Source organism: Penicillium manginii (genome assembly GCF_028828005.1).
Source record: "Penicillium manginii strain IBT 31320 chromosome Unknown utg000004l:1.0-7231830.0:1.0-7236170.0, whole genome shotgun sequence".
In the NCBI taxonomy this organism is placed as follows: domain Eukaryota; kingdom Fungi; phylum Ascomycota; class Eurotiomycetes; order Eurotiales; family Aspergillaceae; genus Penicillium; species Penicillium manginii.
Genome location: NW_026643105.1, coordinates 2,636,058 through 2,654,146, shown reverse-complemented (window position 1 = coordinate 2,654,146; position 18,089 = coordinate 2,636,058). Strand labels below are relative to the sequence as shown.

At 51.4% G+C, this 18,089-nt stretch overlaps 6 protein-coding genes across 6 annotated transcripts; 4 read left to right on the top strand and 2 right to left on the bottom strand.

The window, feature by feature from the left end:
* Positions 1–357: 357 nt before the first annotated feature.
* Positions 358–1,746, bottom strand: N7533_004718 (bestrophin family protein; the record flags this gene model as incomplete). The annotated part of the gene is made up of 4 exons (XM_057101368.1): positions 358–697; positions 775–1,328; positions 1,395–1,536; positions 1,589–1,746. The coding sequence occupies 4 exons, from the start codon at positions 1,744–1,746 to the stop codon at positions 358–360; spliced, it is 1,194 nt and encodes a 397-aa protein (XP_056960998.1).
* A 2,405-nt stretch (positions 1,747–4,151) lies between these two features.
* On the top strand, positions 4,152–6,687 carry N7533_004717 (glycoside hydrolase family 3 protein; the record flags this gene model as incomplete). The annotated part of the gene is made up of 3 exons (XM_057101367.1): positions 4,152–4,248; positions 4,306–4,748; positions 4,801–6,687. The coding sequence occupies 3 exons, from the start codon at positions 4,152–4,154 to the stop codon at positions 6,685–6,687; spliced, it is 2,427 nt and encodes an 808-aa protein (XP_056960997.1).
* A 676-nt stretch (positions 6,688–7,363) lies between these two features.
* On the top strand, positions 7,364–9,099 carry N7533_004716 (putative proline permease; the record flags this gene model as incomplete). The annotated part of the gene is made up of 2 exons (XM_057101366.1): positions 7,364–7,704; positions 7,794–9,099. 2 exons carry the CDS (start codon positions 7,364–7,366, stop codon positions 9,097–9,099), a joined length of 1,647 nt encoding a protein of 548 aa, XP_056960996.1.
* Positions 9,100–10,531: 1,432 nt separating this feature from the next.
* N7533_004715 (FHA domain protein) lies at positions 10,532–12,293 on the bottom strand (the record flags this gene model as incomplete). The annotated part of the gene is made up of 2 exons (XM_057101365.1): positions 10,532–11,228; positions 11,293–12,293. The coding sequence occupies 2 exons, from the start codon at positions 12,291–12,293 to the stop codon at positions 10,532–10,534; spliced, it is 1,698 nt and encodes a 565-aa protein (XP_056960995.1).
* A 1,945-nt stretch (positions 12,294–14,238) lies between these two features.
* On the top strand, positions 14,239–16,351 carry vac8 (protein anchor VAC8; the record flags this gene model as incomplete). Its single annotated transcript, XM_057101364.1, has 6 exons — positions 14,239–14,406; positions 14,506–14,626; positions 14,689–14,802; positions 14,863–15,108; positions 15,168–15,917; positions 16,011–16,351. The coding sequence occupies 6 exons, from the start codon at positions 14,239–14,241 to the stop codon at positions 16,349–16,351; spliced, it is 1,740 nt and encodes a 579-aa protein (XP_056960994.1).
* Positions 16,352–17,229: 878 nt separating this feature from the next.
* Positions 17,230–17,958, top strand: N7533_004713 (exosome non-catalytic core subunit CSL4; the record flags this gene model as incomplete). The annotated part of the gene is made up of 1 exon (XM_057101363.1): positions 17,230–17,958. The coding sequence occupies one exon, from the start codon at positions 17,230–17,232 to the stop codon at positions 17,956–17,958; it is 729 nt and encodes a 242-aa protein (XP_056960993.1).
* Between the last annotated feature and the right edge of the window lie 131 nt (positions 17,959–18,089).

The following is an 18,089-nucleotide window of genomic DNA, read 5'->3' as shown; positions in this document are numbered from 1 at the left end:
TTTCCAATATTCTACTGCTTCTTTCGTCAACGACACCGCCGTTCAATCGGCTTCTGCATCATCGTGATACCCGAGTATATATTTCATTTGGGGCGTTTACAGGGGATTATGTCTTTGTTTGTATTTTTTTTTGGAAATGTAATTCTAGCGCAAAGCCTATCGCAATCATACACACCCCGCAAGGAGGCCATTTTGAATCTCGCCATGGAAAACGTGTGCCATGAGAAAGCACCAGTAGTACTCCTTAAGTTGTATATACCAGTCTAAATTACTAGTACTGGTCCTAAGTCGCTGTTCTGGGTCTCGACTTGAGAAACAGATCAGTAGCCACATAGCTCGCTTTATCCCGACCCCCGTTCAACGTGATGCCATTGCCATTGCCGCCCGCGTCCAAACATTGATTCCCATGCGTCTCCCCCCTCGCACATTCATACTACCCTCCACCATTTTGCAATGCTGACGCCACTCGCTGAGAACAACATCAATCTCCGTTTTGGTATCACCAACCAAAGCATCCATATTGATATCATTCCTATCATAACCAAAGGGATCCTCAAGCTGAGAGCCAATCCCCTCAATACCATAAAGAGTAAAAATCACCAAACTAACGATAGGAATAGCCCACCATCCCATCTCATCCACCATCGCAAAGGGCAGTACGCAGCCGAATAGCGCGAGAACCTGTTTCTGATGAATCCTGTACAGTCACTTCAGTCAGCACTCCTCTCTTTCTTCCCGGGCAGCGTTTGCAATAAATCACTCGTTGAGACTTACAGATGTGCGACAGGGATCGGAGTCAATTTAATAGTCTCCATCCGCCCATACGCCTCAAGAAGCGTATTCAACTGCGCTTGCATCTGGCTCGCACTCGGCGCACTAAACCACCCCCTCCCCTCCCCGCGCTTGATGAATCCGTCCACAAAGAACGTCAACTGATACGGTAATCCCAGTCCCTCGTCTTCGTGTCCTTCCAGTCCGGCTGGAAGTAAACCCGCATATTCGGGGTTATAAGCCGCATCTCCGTGCTCGTTCAGGTCGTTTCCGAGAAAGCCGCCGCCAGCCCATGCGGCGCCCCATTCCGCGCGGAGATGGTTCTTCGTGGCGAATGGGATGGCGACTAGGATGCGGATCGTGCGCTCTATGTCTTCGCGCTCGGAGGGCGTCGGTGGGCCGAGCTTGTTGTAGCTGTTTGTTACTATTGTTCTTGAGAGGTTGCGGACACAGGTGTTTAGTGTGCTCATGCCGTTGCGGCCGTCCCAGAAGCGATTGTAGGAGGTTTGGTTGCGGAAGACGAGGATTAGACCCACGACGATGGAGAGGGATGGGATCTTGATTGATAGTTAGTTGGCGATGTACCCTATAGTATCTTTCGATACGAGCAGGGGGGGACGAACAATGCTAGCGGGTAATCCGACCGATTCAAAGACATAGGTATCGAGATAGACCACGAATGCAGTGAACCATGCATGCAGAAAAACGGGTAGAATGATCTCGGCGTGGATTGCGCCCTTGATAAAGCGGAAGACGAGCGGCCATCTATATGGGATGTTAGTTGATTGGACGGGACGCAAAATATAGCTCGACTCACCTCCTCGGCTTCCTGCGAGACGAAAGCAAGTGCGGATGTGTTGTGCGACGCTTGTGGTGTCTCTCGTATGGCGAGGTATTCTGACGACTCATGGTCGGGGTGGGCGGCTCGCTGAAGTTCAAGCGCGGGCCGCTCTGGCGAACCCGTTCGATGGACATCGAGACAGCTCTTTGACGGTTATGGGATTTGACGCAGGTGTGTCTGCTTGTCAAGTGTCTCCTAGACTTCTTGACAGGGTTCTAGAATACCTTAAGGGCCGAAGACAGCCTCGTCGATTAGAGTGGCGGTCAATCAATAGGGGTGGGTCGAGATTCTGCGATGTCAACAGTGGACAAAAGGTGGGGAAGCCGCAGGGATCGACGTCAATGACATATGCAAGTGCCCCAAACATACAAAATAGTACTCTAGTCTGCAGATTTACGCTATGCCGGACTATACTAGATACCTAGGTAAGCATGGTGTTTGGTTAGACAGGAAAGCATTCCCTCTTCTTCAATCGGAAGCTTGACTTCCCTGCTTGGGCGGCGTTTCAAGATTACTAGTGTTACCTATACAAATTTGGACATAGATTATTGTATAGTGTAAGTAGCTTTAAAATTTTAGCTATAGATAGTCAGTACTACTAGTACTTTACAGATATGAACATTATACTACTTGGTTTCCTATCCAACTACATATCCAGTCCTCTGAATTGTTAGGATCAACCTTGGAAGCAACTTCAATTTTTCTAGGTACGATGACTTCGCTGAGAACTTGAAGCCTGCTGGGGGTGGCAGAGCCTTATAAAGAACAGGCAGGAAAACTGAGTCGTTTGCGGCTATGGAGCTCCGTACCCCCTTGACATCTGACGCCAGTAACACTTCCACTCACATTCAAGTTGCTTCACCACACCGACACGATGTCGCAAATTATCTGCAGCTTCTTGGTTCTTTTCAGTCTATCACTACTGTCAGTGGTCACTGAAGGTCCGGATATTTCAGCATTGAGACCTCACCATGGAAGGGTACTAGTATCTGACCTCATCGTGTTTGGCGTACTCATCGGGATATACACTTCTGACGCGCTCCATCCTATACCAGACCATTATCTCAACTTCACCAAATTTCTATCGCGGAAGACAAGAGATAATAGACTGGGCCACTTGTTTTGAGCTTCGGGGCACATTGTATTGGGCACCACCCATCTCCCATCAAGTGCCGAATTCCTGCTTACTTTGCTTTCTTCAGTTTTCATAATCTGGGATCAATCGAAATCCCGTGTCCCGTGAATAACAGGAGGCCAAACAAATGCACAATTTAGGAGTCAGTCTCAACCTCGTCGATCGGGCTGTTTGAGTTTTGCCCTTACTTACAAGAGACAGAGATCTATCATGTGCCCAAGAAATCGTCGCCTTTGACCGGTCACACTCACACATTCTGAGTATGGGAGGCAAGACGTGGCAGAAGCCGGTCGGACAACTCGCAGGGAGCGTGAGATGTGAGCAGAGAACTGGCGAGGAGGGAGAAGCTTGGAAGATCAACCCCAGCTGGATGAGACACTCTCGACAGTGTCCTGGTGATCTTTGTCGGACTGACCGAGATTGCGAGACTGGCCCCAGAACACCGAGCTGCTTCTGTTCCAAATTGAGGACTTGTCAATTCACAGGGTGGTAATTTGAGGAGAGACAAGTGACACAGTCGATAATGAAAGGATATCTTGTTTCAATAGTATCTTGATTTTCGTATCATTGTCGGTTTTTGAAACGAGCCACGCTCTCGAGATGTTCAATACTTCTAAAGTGGGTCCTGGATACATGGGTAAGGTACTAGTACCCTAAGAGTTTACTACGACTAGAGTACGGAAAAGGGTAGAGCATTTTTCAACAGTGATGACGTGCTGTTTTTACCAATGTACCGTGTGTTTAGGTATCCGAATTCATCCCTCGGACAGGAAGCCTCTTGCCGTGACGAGTCCCCTCGGTGATCTAAGATATGAAAGAATCACTCCCAAGGTCGCGGTTTGATCAGATTTCGAGATATACTAGATGATCCATCGGAGCCCACGTAATCACTTTATTTAGATCAAACGCTTGTTTTCTAAGATTGCCGGGCCAAACAGGGATCATGACTGTGTCGGGTTGCCGAGCTCTGTAGGCGGGAACCCTAAATGGCTCTAAATCTCGGGTTTTCCGAGCAGCACAACTTTGCAGGACCCTCTCAGTTCCGGATCCTCCGCCATCCGCGTAATGGCCCCCCCCTGAATCCACGTAATGGTCCCCATAACTCAGCAATAGGGCTACCGGATCCATGACAAGGGACTGACTAGTTGCCGATTTCTGCTTGTTTCATGTCCTGATCGACAGTCCTGATGTCGGCTCTCTCGGAGCCTGACGCAGTACGCGTCTCAGGTGTTTTACGTGATTTTTCATCGGAGAAAATACCGGTTTGAATGAGTATACTCCGTACATAAGGCTGGAGTCCTGTATCTGTATAAGCTTAAAAATGAGTTTATATCTTCCTAGATCTGCTCCGTTCTTTTCATCTTGAACTTTCATTTCTAGGCCCTGTTATCTCACACCTGAGCTATGAAGCTCCACTCGTCAGCCCTTTTCGCGGCCCTCTTGGGTTCTGCCTCTGCGTTGGCCAGCAGCGGAAACAAGGGTCTTCTCTCTAATGGCGATGGTGAGCCACCATAAGTTCATTTACTGGAAAGGCATTGACTAACTTTATACTTCAAAGTCACGTTGAGCGCTGAGTGGCAAGCCGCATACGAGAAAGCTGCCAAATTCGTCTCCAAACTAAACACCACCGAGAAGATCAACCTCATTACCGGCAGCAGCGTCAACACTACAGATGGCAGCCAGTATTTTACCGCGCTCCAATTCTTGGATGGCTCCATGGGTCTCCAGGACTATTACTATGTATCAGCCTTCAGTCAGGCATCGGCATTGGCTATGACCTGGGATAAGGATGCCATCTATGCGCAGTCAAAGGCCATTGCTACTGAGTTCTATCTCAAGGGAATCCAAGTTGTCGATGGTCCCACTTCCCAACCGCTTGGTCGCACTCCCTGGGGTGGTCGACTTGTTGAGACCTTTGGACCAGACCCCTACTTGAATGGTATCGCCACAGGGTTGGGTGCCAAGGCATACAAGGATACTGGTGTCATTGGTGGCATCAAGGTATGTTATCTGGTGTGAATACTTTCAGGTAGTCCCCGCTAAAATTTATTAGCATTTCATTCTAAACGAGCAGGAAACCAACCGTACTGGGAGTATGGGAGGAGGTGGTGGAGGAGGTGGTGGTTCCCCTCCCGGCATGGGCTCTTCCTCGGGCTCCTCGTCGAGCTCTGCAGCAGCTCAGCCTTCATCTTCTGCCAGTGCAATGAGCATGGGAGGAATGTCATCTTCATCTTCCTCTTCATCTTCCTCCTCATCTTCGGGGGCCCCTTACTCGTCCAACGCCGACTCGAAGACCCTTCATGAGACTTACCTCTGGTCTTTCTATGATGCAGTACACTCCGGTGCTGGCGGTGTCATGTGTGCTATGACAAAGGTTAACAACACTCTTTCATGCGAGTCTTCTTCGCTCTTGATGGACCTCCTAAAAACCGAGCTTGGTTTCCCGGGCTTCGTCTTCCCTGATACCAATGGTCAGCAGCACGCCCTGTTATCGGCAAACAACGGTCTGGACTACGGTTCTTCCAGCCTTTGGAGCACATCGACCATCGAAGGTTATCTGAAGACGAAAAACATGACTGAAGCCCGTTTGAACGATATGGCGGTCCGCAATCTTATCGGATACTATTACGTTCACCTGGACAATGGCACCCAGCCTTCGACCGCTGAGAAGAATGCTTACGTCGATGTTCGAGGTAACCATGCTAAGCTGATCCGCTCCAACGGCGCCAAGTCCCTGGCTCTTCTTAAGAACAAGAACAACGCTCTGCCTCTCAATAAGCCCCACACTATGGCTATCTTTGGTGCCAATGCCCGTGCCGTCATTGCTGGTCCCAACCAGGAATTCAGCGTTCAGGGATCTGGTCCTACTTATGATGGTCACCTTGCTACTGACTCCGGATCTGGACAGGGATCGCTGCCCTATCTCATTACACCCGAAATTGCCTTGACAATCAAGGCGAGTCAGGAGGGAACTATGCTCCGTTGGGTTGCGAATGATACCTACTCTACCTCCAGTGGCTCTTCTCTTGTTGTGAAGGGGTCTGATACTACTTCTATCTCGCCGTCTATCAGCAACTATGCCGCGGACATGGATGTTTGCCTTGTCTTCATCAACGCACTTGCGGGTGAAGGTGCTGACCGAACCGAGCTGTACAACGATGACCAGGACTCTTTGGTCAACGAAGTTGCCGACAACTGCGCGAATACCGTGGTGGTTATTAACACTGTTGGTGCCCGTCTTGTCGATCAGTGGATCGAGCATGACAACGTGACTGCCCTTGTGTATGGTAGTTTGTTAGGCCAGGAGTCTGGAAACTCGATCATTGACGTTCTCTACGGCGACGTCAACCCCAGCGGAAGATTGATCTACACCATTGCCAAGAATGAATCCGATTATAACGTCGGAATCTGCGAGACTCACAACTGCAACTTTACCGAGGGTAACTTCATCGACTACCGCTACTTCGATGCCTACAATGTTACTCCGCGCTACGAGTTCGGATACGGTCTTTCCTACACCAACTTCACCTACGCCGATCTCAAGATCGATTCGCCCAAGCTTCAAGTTTCGCAATATCCTACCGGCAAGCTCTCTGTCGGCGGATACGAGGATTTGTGGAATGTGGTTTCTAAGATCAGCGCCACTGTCCACAATACTGGATCCATTGATGGTGCCGATGTGCCGCAGCTGTACATCAGCTACCCCAAGGCCGCCAAGCAGCCCCTGCGTCAATTGCGTGGGTTTGAGAATATCGACCTCAAATCTGGACACAAGGCCGATGTAGAGTTTGAGCTTCGCCGTCGCGATATTTCTTACTGGGACGTCAAAGCACAGCAGTGGGCTATCGCTCCTGGCACTTACAAGGTTTACCTCGGTGCCAGCTCGAGGGATCTGAAGCTCCACGATACCTTCAATGTGGAGATCAAGGACAACGCTTAGAGTTGTGTGAAATATAGTCTATACATTTTAATTAATCCAATAGATCTGTTGAACGAGACGAGACCTCTTTCTTTTCATTAATACAGTCCATAGACGAGTATGTCTATTCGCAAAAACACTTCTAATAAGGCTATTATTTCCTGTCAACACCTATGGAATCTGCCCGAGGCCAAGGTTAACCCCTCACGATTTAAAGTCTATAATAGCCGGCCCGGGGACCGGCAAAACATACTAGTCACATCAAGCATAACTGGGGGGGCAAGTCACGCCCGCTAACCCCCATCCAATCCGAGATAGGCTTATCACTTGGCATCGCCATCTCCTCCCCTTCGCGGGTTGGGGTACCTGTGGCGCCTGATAACGCCCGCCTTTAGTCTTTCCTTTATCTGTACTTGGCGGTTTGACAAAGCTTCTTCAACCTGCAAACATGGTGTTATACACTTTGCAAGCCAACCAGAGCATCGTGCAGTATACCTTGAACGATAACCCCTCAAGACACACGAAATGGCTATCAACATGGTAGTGTTCACGACTCCGCACCCGCACGATGGTCCGAGCCTACTCCTAGCATTCCACTCGAATACAACGTCGGTGCGCGTTTATCTATAAAGAGCCAATGTTCCCCGCTCTCTGATCCGGATCCATTCCCCTCATAGCCCTCCGGTATACCATCAGCATGGAGAAGAAAGCATCAGTGGAGGACATCCCCATTTCCAAAGAGGATGCCAGCACTGGCACCTCTCTCCCCTACCGGGAGACCCAGCGCGGTCTCGCCTCACGCCATGTGCAATTGATGGCGATTGGGGGTTCGATTGGAACCGGACTCTTCGTCGGAATTGGCTCATACCTGCGCGATGCTGGCCCTCTTTCATTGTTCCTGGGCTATCTGATCTGGGGCTGTCTATTCATCTTACCCGTGAACCTGAGCGTCGGAGAAATGTGTGCCTACCTACCTATTCGAGGATCGATCTTCGAACTCGCTGCACGGTTCATTGACCCTGCTTTTGGCTTCGCCATGTAAGTCAAGTCCCCACTCCCCTGGCGGGCTTCCCCGCATTTCAACCAGTGATCCACATTCTCATTGTTTTGACTTCGACCAACTGTAGGGGATGGGTCTACTTCTATGGCGGCGTCATGCTAGTCTGTACCGAATATGCCGCCGTCGCTACCGTCATGCAATACTGGAACACCAGCGTCAATCCCGCGGTCTGGGTAGCCATGGCCCTCATCGTCTGCACATGTCTCAATCTCGTCGCAGTCAAATACTACGGCGAAGCGGAATTCATCATGGCCTCCACAAAGATCCTCCTACTCATTGGTCTGGTCATGCTCACGTTCATCACAATGGTAGGTGGCAATCCCAAGCACGACGTCTACGGCTTCCGTAACTGGACCCACGGAGTAATGTACGAATACTACACCGACGGCGCGACAGGACGCTTCCTCGGCTTCTTCTCCGTCATGGTCTACGCAGCCTTCTCCGTCGCAGGACCAGACCTGCCCGCCCTCGCCGCCGGCGAAATCCAAAACCCGCGCAAGACAATCCCGCGCGTCGTCAAGGCGACCTTCTGGCGCATTGTCGGCTTCTACGTCATCGGCGTCCTAGCCGTAGGAATAATCTGCAGCCCACGCGATCCCCGCCTCATATCCGCCATCGACGACGCGGCCGCCGGCTCCGCCGCTTCACCGTGGGTAATCGGCATCCAGAACCTCGACATCCAGGGTCTGCCGGACCTAATCAATCTCCTGATCCTGCTATCAGGCTGGTCATGCGGGAACGCCTACCTGTACAGTTCGAGCCGCACGCTATACTCTCTCGCGCGCGATGGGCAAGCACCTAAATTCCTGCTCAAGTGCACCAAGTCGGGGATCCCGATTAATTGCGTTTTCACGGTTACGCTGTTGTCGTGTATTACCTTCCTTGTTGCGGATACTTCGTCCGTGACGGTCTTCTTCTGGTTCGTTGATTTGACTACTATCGCCTTCGTGCTTACATACACCAGCATGCTGTGCGTGTTCATCGCCTGGTACCGCGCGCTGAAAGCGCAGGGTATCGACCGCAAGGCTTTTGTGCCCTGGGTCGCCCCGGCCCAGCCATACATGGCCATTGTCGCGATTGTGATTGGCTGCCTGACGGCGCTGTTCAACGGGTTCTCGGTCTTCAAGCCGTTCACGATCGAGGGATTTGTCACTGCGTATTTCGGAATGGCGTTTTGGGCGGTGATGTTTGTATTCTGGAAGGTGTTTCACCGGACGAAGTTTGTTAGGCCCGTGGACGCGGACTTGGTCTCGGGGAAGGCGGAGATCGATGAGGAGTGCAAGATCTGGGAGGATGGGGAGTGGGAGGAGAGGCGGAAAGTGGAGTTGGCGCAGATGAACTGGGCGCGGCGGATGTGGGAAAAGATGTGGTAATCAATACCAGTTACCCGGAGCCTCATGTACATCGGGCACTACTAGTACTAGGTACCTAGGTAGACGCACCCTTTGGCTATGTAGACCTTAACCGTCATGGTCGTTGTGCCTATGTAATCATCTGGCCTTCAGGCGACGAACTTGCAAAGTAGCTCACTGCGGTTTATATATTAAATCGAAGATAAATCGAAGATATTTCTAACTCTAGTTGCACTGCAGACGCATTCTTCCCCTCCAAAAACCCGGCACTGCCGAATAAATGATGGGAAAAAAGAAGAAAAAAATCAGCACCTTTCAGACCTCCTCGACACCCACCAGGCCCAGCCGACCGAAGTCAGACACCGAGACCAGGTCAAGATCATCACCACTCCCTGGACATTAACGCAGAACCGAAGAACGCGTAGCAGTCGAGGCGGGAGTAAAAAGGTTTCACTTTAGGGCATCGAGGACATGTAGTCATCAGCAAGGGTGGAGATTCTGTGGCTCTTATAAAGAGCTTAGAAGAGGACGTCTACTCTAAAGTGATTCTTTGAACTGGGGGGTTGTTAGTGGAAATGTTCCTTGGAGAAGGAAGTGAACCCTGAGGAACACTGTAGGGGGGGGGGGTCACTAACGTAGAGTCGCTTGAAGAAAAAAATTGGATCGGGGGATGGCGGGTATTTATACCAGCGACGTCTGGGCGGTGAGAGCGTGGGCGGTGGGTCTGCGTGTCCTAGGCTTAAGCGAGAGGATCACTGCCTATTTGGGCTGGCTTGGTTCGGTCTAGTTCCGTTGGTCCCATATTTTCACGGAGCTGATCCATACAGTGTTTGCTTTTTTAATACAGAGAATACTATTTTCACGGCGATGAGTGTAAGGTGGGAATAAGTTTATGTGGATTGTCGGGCCGGAAAAATGATTACGTAAATATAGAACTCCAGACCCAGGGGGTACTAGTATGGACATTGAAAAAGGGACATAGACCAAGGCCAGCCCGAAAAGAAGGTTCCTAGTTCGCCTTGATATCACCAATAATCACCAACAACAGCTTGGGCTGTTCAAATGGGTATATCGAACGATGGAAAGGGTGGATGCAGGAAGAGAGGACGAAACGCCGAGGTTCCATAGATTATGGAATTGAACAAGAAGAACAAGGATGTGAACGCTATTCAACAAAGGAAGAGAAATGCAGCTGATCGTTGATAAACCCGATCAACGGATGGTCTGGATTTAGTGTGTATGCGGAATCAATCGCGCAATACTGAACATGGTATGCAAGAAATTTGGTGCTGGTTGATGAGGTTCACCTCGAGTATGCGCGATCGTGACCAACGTGTTACGATTGGGACTCGGGTGTGATTAGGTGCATGGGATGAAAATGCACGGATGCAGGTGTGTAATAAGAGGAATTCATCAACGCGTCCTGTCAAGGTTGCGTGCATTTCAGGGACCCTCATTGCATAGTGGCACGACCATCAAATGCGAGGGGGCCGGAGTCATTTCGTGGAGTCAGCGGATTATCGTCTGATGTTTCCGATCGGACTGGAGTATCCGCGCGCAGATGTGAGGATCGGCCGGACGGGACATTAAGAGGCAGTGTCGGTTGAAAGCCAGGGATGTTGATTGTCGCGCTACGGGCCAGGTCGTTACTGCTACTATCTGGAGCAGGCGAGTTCGAGCCTCGACTTTCGGTGTCTGCGCCCAGCAGCTGGCCTTCCTGCAAGTGTAGATTCTCCACATCGGTGACTAGTTCACTGTCTTCGGGGCGGCCCGCTTCTTGCGCCGGTGGCTGTTGCGCATCGTTGTTTGCGGCTGGTACATCTGCCGGGGTCTGGGTTTCGGAGCGGGCTTCCTCTGATACATTGGCAGAGGCGGCCCTTCTTGCTTCGACATCCTGATCATTCGAGTCGTCGACCTCGGCACTCAGGTCTGTGAAAGCCCGGCAGTTGGGGCATTGGAACATGGGATAATCGGGAGAGTGGAGAAGGCGACTAATACATTTATAATGCCAAACGTGAGCACAGGCTGCCATGAACAAACACTGGTATGGCCGTAAAACGGAGCCAAGACAGATAGAGCATTCGCGGCAACCAGCGTAGTCCACGTTATCTCCTTTGCCGAGGTTTTGGATAAGGTTTTCGGTGTTTTTGCTATCACCACGTTAGCGGGGGAGCCTATAGAAAGCCAACAAAGAACTGATGGGGTCGATCATACTTAAACTCGTTTGGCTGCTGTTGCCAGGATCTGTTGCATTCGATGCGAATCCGCACACAGCGAAAGATCATTTCTTCTCCTCCTCGGAAATCGATACCGAGCTGCACAATATCGCCGTCTTTGATAGAATACAGACGAGAGACCATACCTGGCTGACTGAGACGCATATGGTTCAAAAATGTCCCCGAAGAGCTCCCAACGTCTTTGACGTGCCACTGTCCATTGATGAACATGAACTCGCAGTGTTTTCGACTGACTACCTTTGACTTGAAGCCGACGGGGGCGTCCGAAGGCTCGGCGGGGTTGGGAATGGGAATGCCATCGCGCTCTGAGTACCGACCGACTCGAACGACGCAACTTTCAGACGGGAGAGAGCGAGTGACTGGGACGAATGGTAGCGAGGGTCGAGAGCTCTGGTAGGTGTCTTGGTAGGGAAAAAATCGAATAGTGGCCTTTTGCTTCGGCTGGTTCGAGTCTCCCTCTTGTATATCATTAGTAGGTGTGTCTACCGACTCCAAAACCTCATTTGTAGCGGCGGAGGGATCTGGCGACGAGGTGGGAGCGTCTGAGGTGGTGGTTTGGCCCAGCGTTCGGGAAGGCCGACCTTGAACAGCGGAGGCACTTCTCAGCCGCGCCATGACATTGGATGTTCGAGACGACTCGTTCGACTCGTTCGGAGGGGTCGAGTGCGAAGAGTCAGTGGAAGAGACCTGGTCAATACCAAGGCCGTGGGAGCTCGCGGGGGGCGCTGAAGTGTAGCGAGAGAGGGTGGGTTGGTCAGATTCGGGGCATGGAGCAGTGGAGTTCCCCACCTGCGTCACTGTGGAATCGGTACCAGGCGAAGGGGACAACCAAGGAACTCGACTGCTGATGCTATTGCGGGAGCGATGACCGGAGGAGATATTCTGGGTGTAGGCACGCAGCTGGCTGAAGCGTCGAAGGCGGCCGGAACGAGGAGAAGAAGAATCGGGGAAGGAGGTGGAGGCGGTGGCGGTCTCCATTGTTGAGGCCGACATAAGACACCTGCAGTACTTTCTCACTATATCTTACTCCCTCTCTGTAGATCGTACCACGCGACTCGAGTCGGGCGCCAATGCAATTGCGAATGGGGGAGCGGGGAGGCTCTTTGATGCGATTCCAGATTCGGTCAATGCGATCAACGCGACAGGGGAGGGGGGGGAAAGGATTCTAGTGATGCATTTTCGGAGGGTGGTCTGAGGCGATGGTCAAAGAAAGGTACAGAAAAAAGCAAAGAAATTTCGGAGAGAGAGCAAGAAAAGTCAAAGGGAGAAGGCAGAGGAAGAATCACGAAGAGAGAGAGAGAGAGAAGAGAATGGAGAATGAGAATGGGGGCTTGGTATGATGTTACCGTTGGCGACTTTGCGGGCGAGCCAAACCCAGTTGAACCAAGACACCAAAAGCACTGGACCAGGCTGGGACAGGCTGGACCAAAAGATTTTAGATAGACTAGCCGAATCCCGGGTAGTTTAAAGGTACACTAGCTACAGGAGTACTGCCCAGGTGTACTCTGTACTCCGCTTATTCCTCTGGACTGTACTCTGTACTCTGTACTCCTCTTAATGGCACGATTTTTGCGGGGAAGCAGCCCTATTCGGGACTTTTTCCCTGTCTTCTTTAGCCGACGCCCCTTAACCTTTTCTATCGCCACTGTGTGTACTCAGTCCCCTCACAGTCAGTTTAAGGATATACGGAGTAATAATAACCACTGTACTACGTATGGATTACTGCAATCATGGATGCTTCGGCGCCTTCCCGAATATTTACCATGGTCTACCACGGTATACCGGTAGAATGCCGATCGCGATGTCACTCTGCAGGCAGTAAGTGGGGAGTTAACCTCTTTTCAGGTGCTCCTCTCGTCTTGCCTGTTGCCTCTTGCCTTTTGCCTCTTGCCCTGAGCCGAGCTGATCACCGGACGGGTGATCAGCTGCGATATTTCGCATCACAAGGGCGCGCATTGGATCAGTAGGACCTGCACGGACCTCGAAACGGTTAACAAGGGGACACGGGATTCTTCCTCGTTCTCTTTCCAAGGGGAGAGAGGGTCCTGTTGTGTAGACCCTAACCTCGAGGGATTGTGGAGTATTTGATCCTTTCAGGATACCACATAGATCATAGACCCAGTGCCACAGATGATCCAGGGCTGTCACCAGGAGAGGCACAGGAAGGTCAAATCGGATCAAAATGCGCAGAGGACGGAATGCAGATACTAGTCAAATAGGTCAGTATCAGCATTTATGATAACCGTGGCAATGGTCTTGTCGATACTGTGTAGACGAGGGGAAATGGCAGAACTTGAACCCGCCGGATTGGATTGGCCGAGATGATGTTACTAGTCGGACTAGCATATGTTATGCGCGGGACCGGGAGCTCATGCGTTATGCCATTAGGCCATAGCTACTACTGGTAGTATCTAGTAATTAATTATAATTATGATTATAATTATAATTACTATAGCAATTAGATTCAGACTCATTTTCATATGAAGATGAAGATTCAAATACTTCCCCAACAAAGTTACCACTGGGCCTCTGACTGACGTACGACCTTTGGACCTTGACTGGAAACTAGTGAGAGCTCCTGCAACCTCGTCCTCTCTCTCTCTCTCGCTCTCTTCCCCCTCTCTCCTCTCCTCTTCCCCCTCCCTATTTCTCTCCTCCAGCCTTATTTTTCCTCTCCTCATTTGGATCACCCACCTTCTCCCCGGAATATTTCCTCTCTAACCTTCCCGCCATCACGCGCCCGCTTTCTGTGTTCCCTCTCCAAAGCTTGACATCGGTGCATGCAGTAGCCCCAGCCACCCTCCCTCGACCCCCATCCCGCCTCCCCGCGGAGATTTCGAGATTCTTTTGTCCCCGACGACTTCCTCCCCCGAAACATCGCCTGTTCATTGCTAGTGCCCTGATGCGGGCCTGTTGAGGAGGCATGAGTGGAATCGCAACCACTTGTCTGTCGTGCCTGTCGGCCATCGACCGATGGTGTCACATCACCGCCTGTCTGGGTGGAGGCCGATCGCGAGATGGCATTTATGAAACAACTCTCGCCGATAATGAACGTGAAGCTGTCTCCGATCTGCTGGGATATCTAGAGAACGTACGTCGCTTCGCTTTTGTGTCCTTCCGTCGTCGTCCGACATGACCGCCATCATATCTGCCCAGGCCACCATACTGACCGAGACCTGTCTATTCACAGCGCAACGAAACCGATTTCTTCACCGGAGAGCCTCTACGAGCTCTGAGTACTTTAGTATACTCCGACAATGTCGATTTACAGCGCAGTGCGAGTTTGACCTTCGCGGAGATCACAGAACGAGGTGCGTACGGCGGCCTAGATGGTGACGCGGTGAATCCAACTAACACCCTTTCCTCTCTGCAGATGTCCGTGAAGTCGACCGAGACACTCTAGAGCCCATTTTATTCCTGCTTCAAAGCTCTGATATCGAGGTCCAACGAGCTGCCAGTGCGGCGCTGGGCAACCTTGCCGTCAATGGTCTGCGCCCGAACTCTCTCAGCTCTCCTATCTTTGGTCTCTGTCGCTAACTTGCTCCAGCCGATAACAAGGTCCTGATTGTCTCCTTGGGAGGGCTGGCCCCTCTTATCCGCCAAATGATGTCGCCCAATGTGGAGGTACAGTGCAACGCGGTGGGATGTATCACGAATCTGGCTACACACGAAGAAAACAAGGCCAAGATCGCTCGCTCCGGCGCGCTAGGTCCTCTTATCCGCTTAGCCAAGTCGAAGGACATGCGCGTTCAGCGCAATGCCACGGGCGCTTTGCTGAACATGACACATTCCGGTAAGTAGCTTTGTCGATTGTAGCTGGAATGGAGCGTGGTGGGCTAATCAAGCTGTTAGATGATAACCGGCAACAACTTGTCAACGCCGGGGCTATTCCTGTTCTCGTTCATCTTCTATCCTCCCCTGACGTCGACGTTCAATACTACTGTACCACCGCCCTTAGTAACATCGCCGTTGACTCAACAAATCGCAAGCGTCTTGCTCAGACCGAGTCTCGCTTGGTTCAATCGCTGGTCCATCTGATGGACTCATCTACGCCAAAGGTCCAGTGCCAAGCAGCACTGGCCCTGCGCAACCTTGCGTCCGACGAAAAATACCAACTGGAAATTGTTCGCGCCAAGGGGCTGTCACCACTTCTGCGCCTTCTCCAGTCCTCATACCTTCCGTTGATACTATCCGCCGTGGCTTGTATCCGCAACATCTCTATTCACCCCCTCAACGAGTCCCCCATCATCGAGGCAGGCTTCCTGAAGCCCTTGGTGGACCTGCTTGGTTCTACCGACAACGAAGAAATCCAATGCCACGCTATTTCGACGCTGCGCAATCTTGCCGCCAGCTCTGATCGTAACAAAGAACTTGTCCTGCAGGCCGGCGCAGTTCAGAAATGCAAGGACCTGGTTCTCCGGGTTCCGCTGACCGTTCAGTCTGAAATGACTGCTGCGATCGCCGTCCTCGCACTTAGCGACGAGCTGAAGCCTCATCTCCTCAGTCTCGGGGTATTCGATGTCTTGATCCCTCTCACCAATTCGGAAAGTATTGAAGTTCAAGGGAACAGTGCAGCAGCCTTGGGCAACCTGTCCTCGAAAGGTATGATCGATTCTTAACCCTACCCCCCCACTCCTCTTCCCTTCATATAATTCCTTTGTTCATGCCATTCAAACATCGAACTAACAAATGCAGTTGGTGACTATTCGATCTTCGTCCGCGACTGGGCCGATCCAAACGGAGGTATCCACGGCTACCTCCAACGCTTCCTTGCGAGCGGAGACCCGACTTTCCAGCACATTGCCATCTGGACACTCTTGCAGCTTCTCGAATCCGAAGACAAAAAACTCATTGGTTATATCTCTCAATCCGACGACATTGTACAAATGGTGAAGTCTATCTCGGACAAAGACATTGGAGATGGCTCAGACGAGGATGACGGTGACGACGGTGGTGAAGGTGAGGTTATTGCGCTATCGCGGCGATGCCTGGAGTTGCTGGGGGCCGGTCCTAAGCAGACCCTAGTGGAGGCTTAAGGCCCCTTGACGATTGCAAGCACGACTCGGACTATTTATTTTTTTCGGTCCTTTTCATCTTTGGCCGGCCATTCTTTCTCTTTCTCTTACTCCCTTGCACTTCTTTTCCTCTCTTACCCTTTGGGTGTTAGTATGGGCATTCAATTTACTTCGGTTACTGCGAGCGGGCATTTGGAGTGGCAAGGGCCTTTTTTTTGTGTTTCCTCCTGTTTCGCCCAGGCCCAAGGATAGGTCTCTGGTGCCACTGTCTTGTTTCTACGCATACACCGTGTATTCATGCTAGATATGGGGTTTTCATAATTAATCCATCCCAGGTGTGGTATCTCGTACAAATGAGGTATTCTCGTAAAAGCAGGCTTCTAGATACATTCCATTGGCGTTCTGGAGAATGCTAGTGCTCCGGCGCAATTCTGGGGAGGAGCCACCAATAGCGGGCAAAAGCAAAGTTAAAAGGGCTAAAATAGTATGTACTGTCACCAAATCCCCCGGATGGTTTGTTGGTATTGGCCTTGACCGGATGGGGGGAACAGATGAGGAGGCTTTGAAGAGACGCAGTGGGACCGGTGCGTGCCTACCTCTTGTTTTTGCTTTTTTTATTTCCAGGTTTCCGGGTTCAAATCCAGGCCAGGGCGTTTCTTTTTGTCTCCTTCCCTTTTTGTCTCTTTTTTTGCTGTTCTTGTTTGTTGTTGCCTTGAAGTTCTGAATTCTGTAGTGAATCGTGCCTTCCCAATGTATCCGTTTGCTATTGTTCTATTGCGGGTCTGGAGAATCTTTCTTCCGGAGCTTCCCTCTTCCCCGAAAAAATCCATGGGAGAAACCTCCACCTTTCCAGTAACCAGCTTGAACAGAATTGCCCCGAAGGGCCAATAGCCAATACAATGGCAACATCTATTCCTTCATTGGCCATTCCCGGTCAGCGCCTGGGCTCTGCCAACACATACGCCGCCGGTCCCGGCACCCACGTCCAACAAGCCAACATCTTTGCTTCCATTGCTGGCCCCGTCATTCTGGACCCCGCCCAGCCTAACACACAATCAAAAGCCACTCTTCGAGTTTCACGGGTTCTTTCTGCCGCAGCTCAATCATCCCCAACTACTGCGTCCGCAAAATCAAAGCCCAGATACAACACCCTCCCCGCAGTCGATTCGATCGTTCTCGCACGAGTCACCCGTGTGCAAAAGCGTCAAGCTGCCGTCTCCATCCTCGTCGTCCTGGACGAGACATCCGCGCCCGATGCCGACCTCGCAAAGGCATCCTCAGACAATGACAACATCGCTTCAATCCTCACCTCAGCCGCGAACCCCGAAAATCACAGCAGCACCGACGAGCTCCGCTTCCAAGCCATAATCCGCAAAGAGGACGTGCGCGCCGTCGAGAAGGACCGCGTCGTCATGGAAGACATGTTCCGCGTCGGAGATATTGTTCGTGGCTGTGTTCTCTCTCTTGGTGATCAAACTTCCTACTACCTCACTACCGCACGCAACGATCTCGGCGTTGTCATGGCCCGTAGCGAGACTGGAAATATGATGTTCCCCATTAGCTGGAAGGAGATGAGGGATCCTGTCACTGGTGCTGGGGAGCCGAGAAAGGTTGCTCGCCCTTACTGAGGAAAAAGTATACCCCTGCCTATCGCTTCCATGGCGTCTGGCCAATACGCTCTTCCTTCCGACTGGCTCGAGCATGAAGATGCCCTAGGCTCTTCCGAATTACACGCAGACTCTAGCCGAGCTGCGACGGC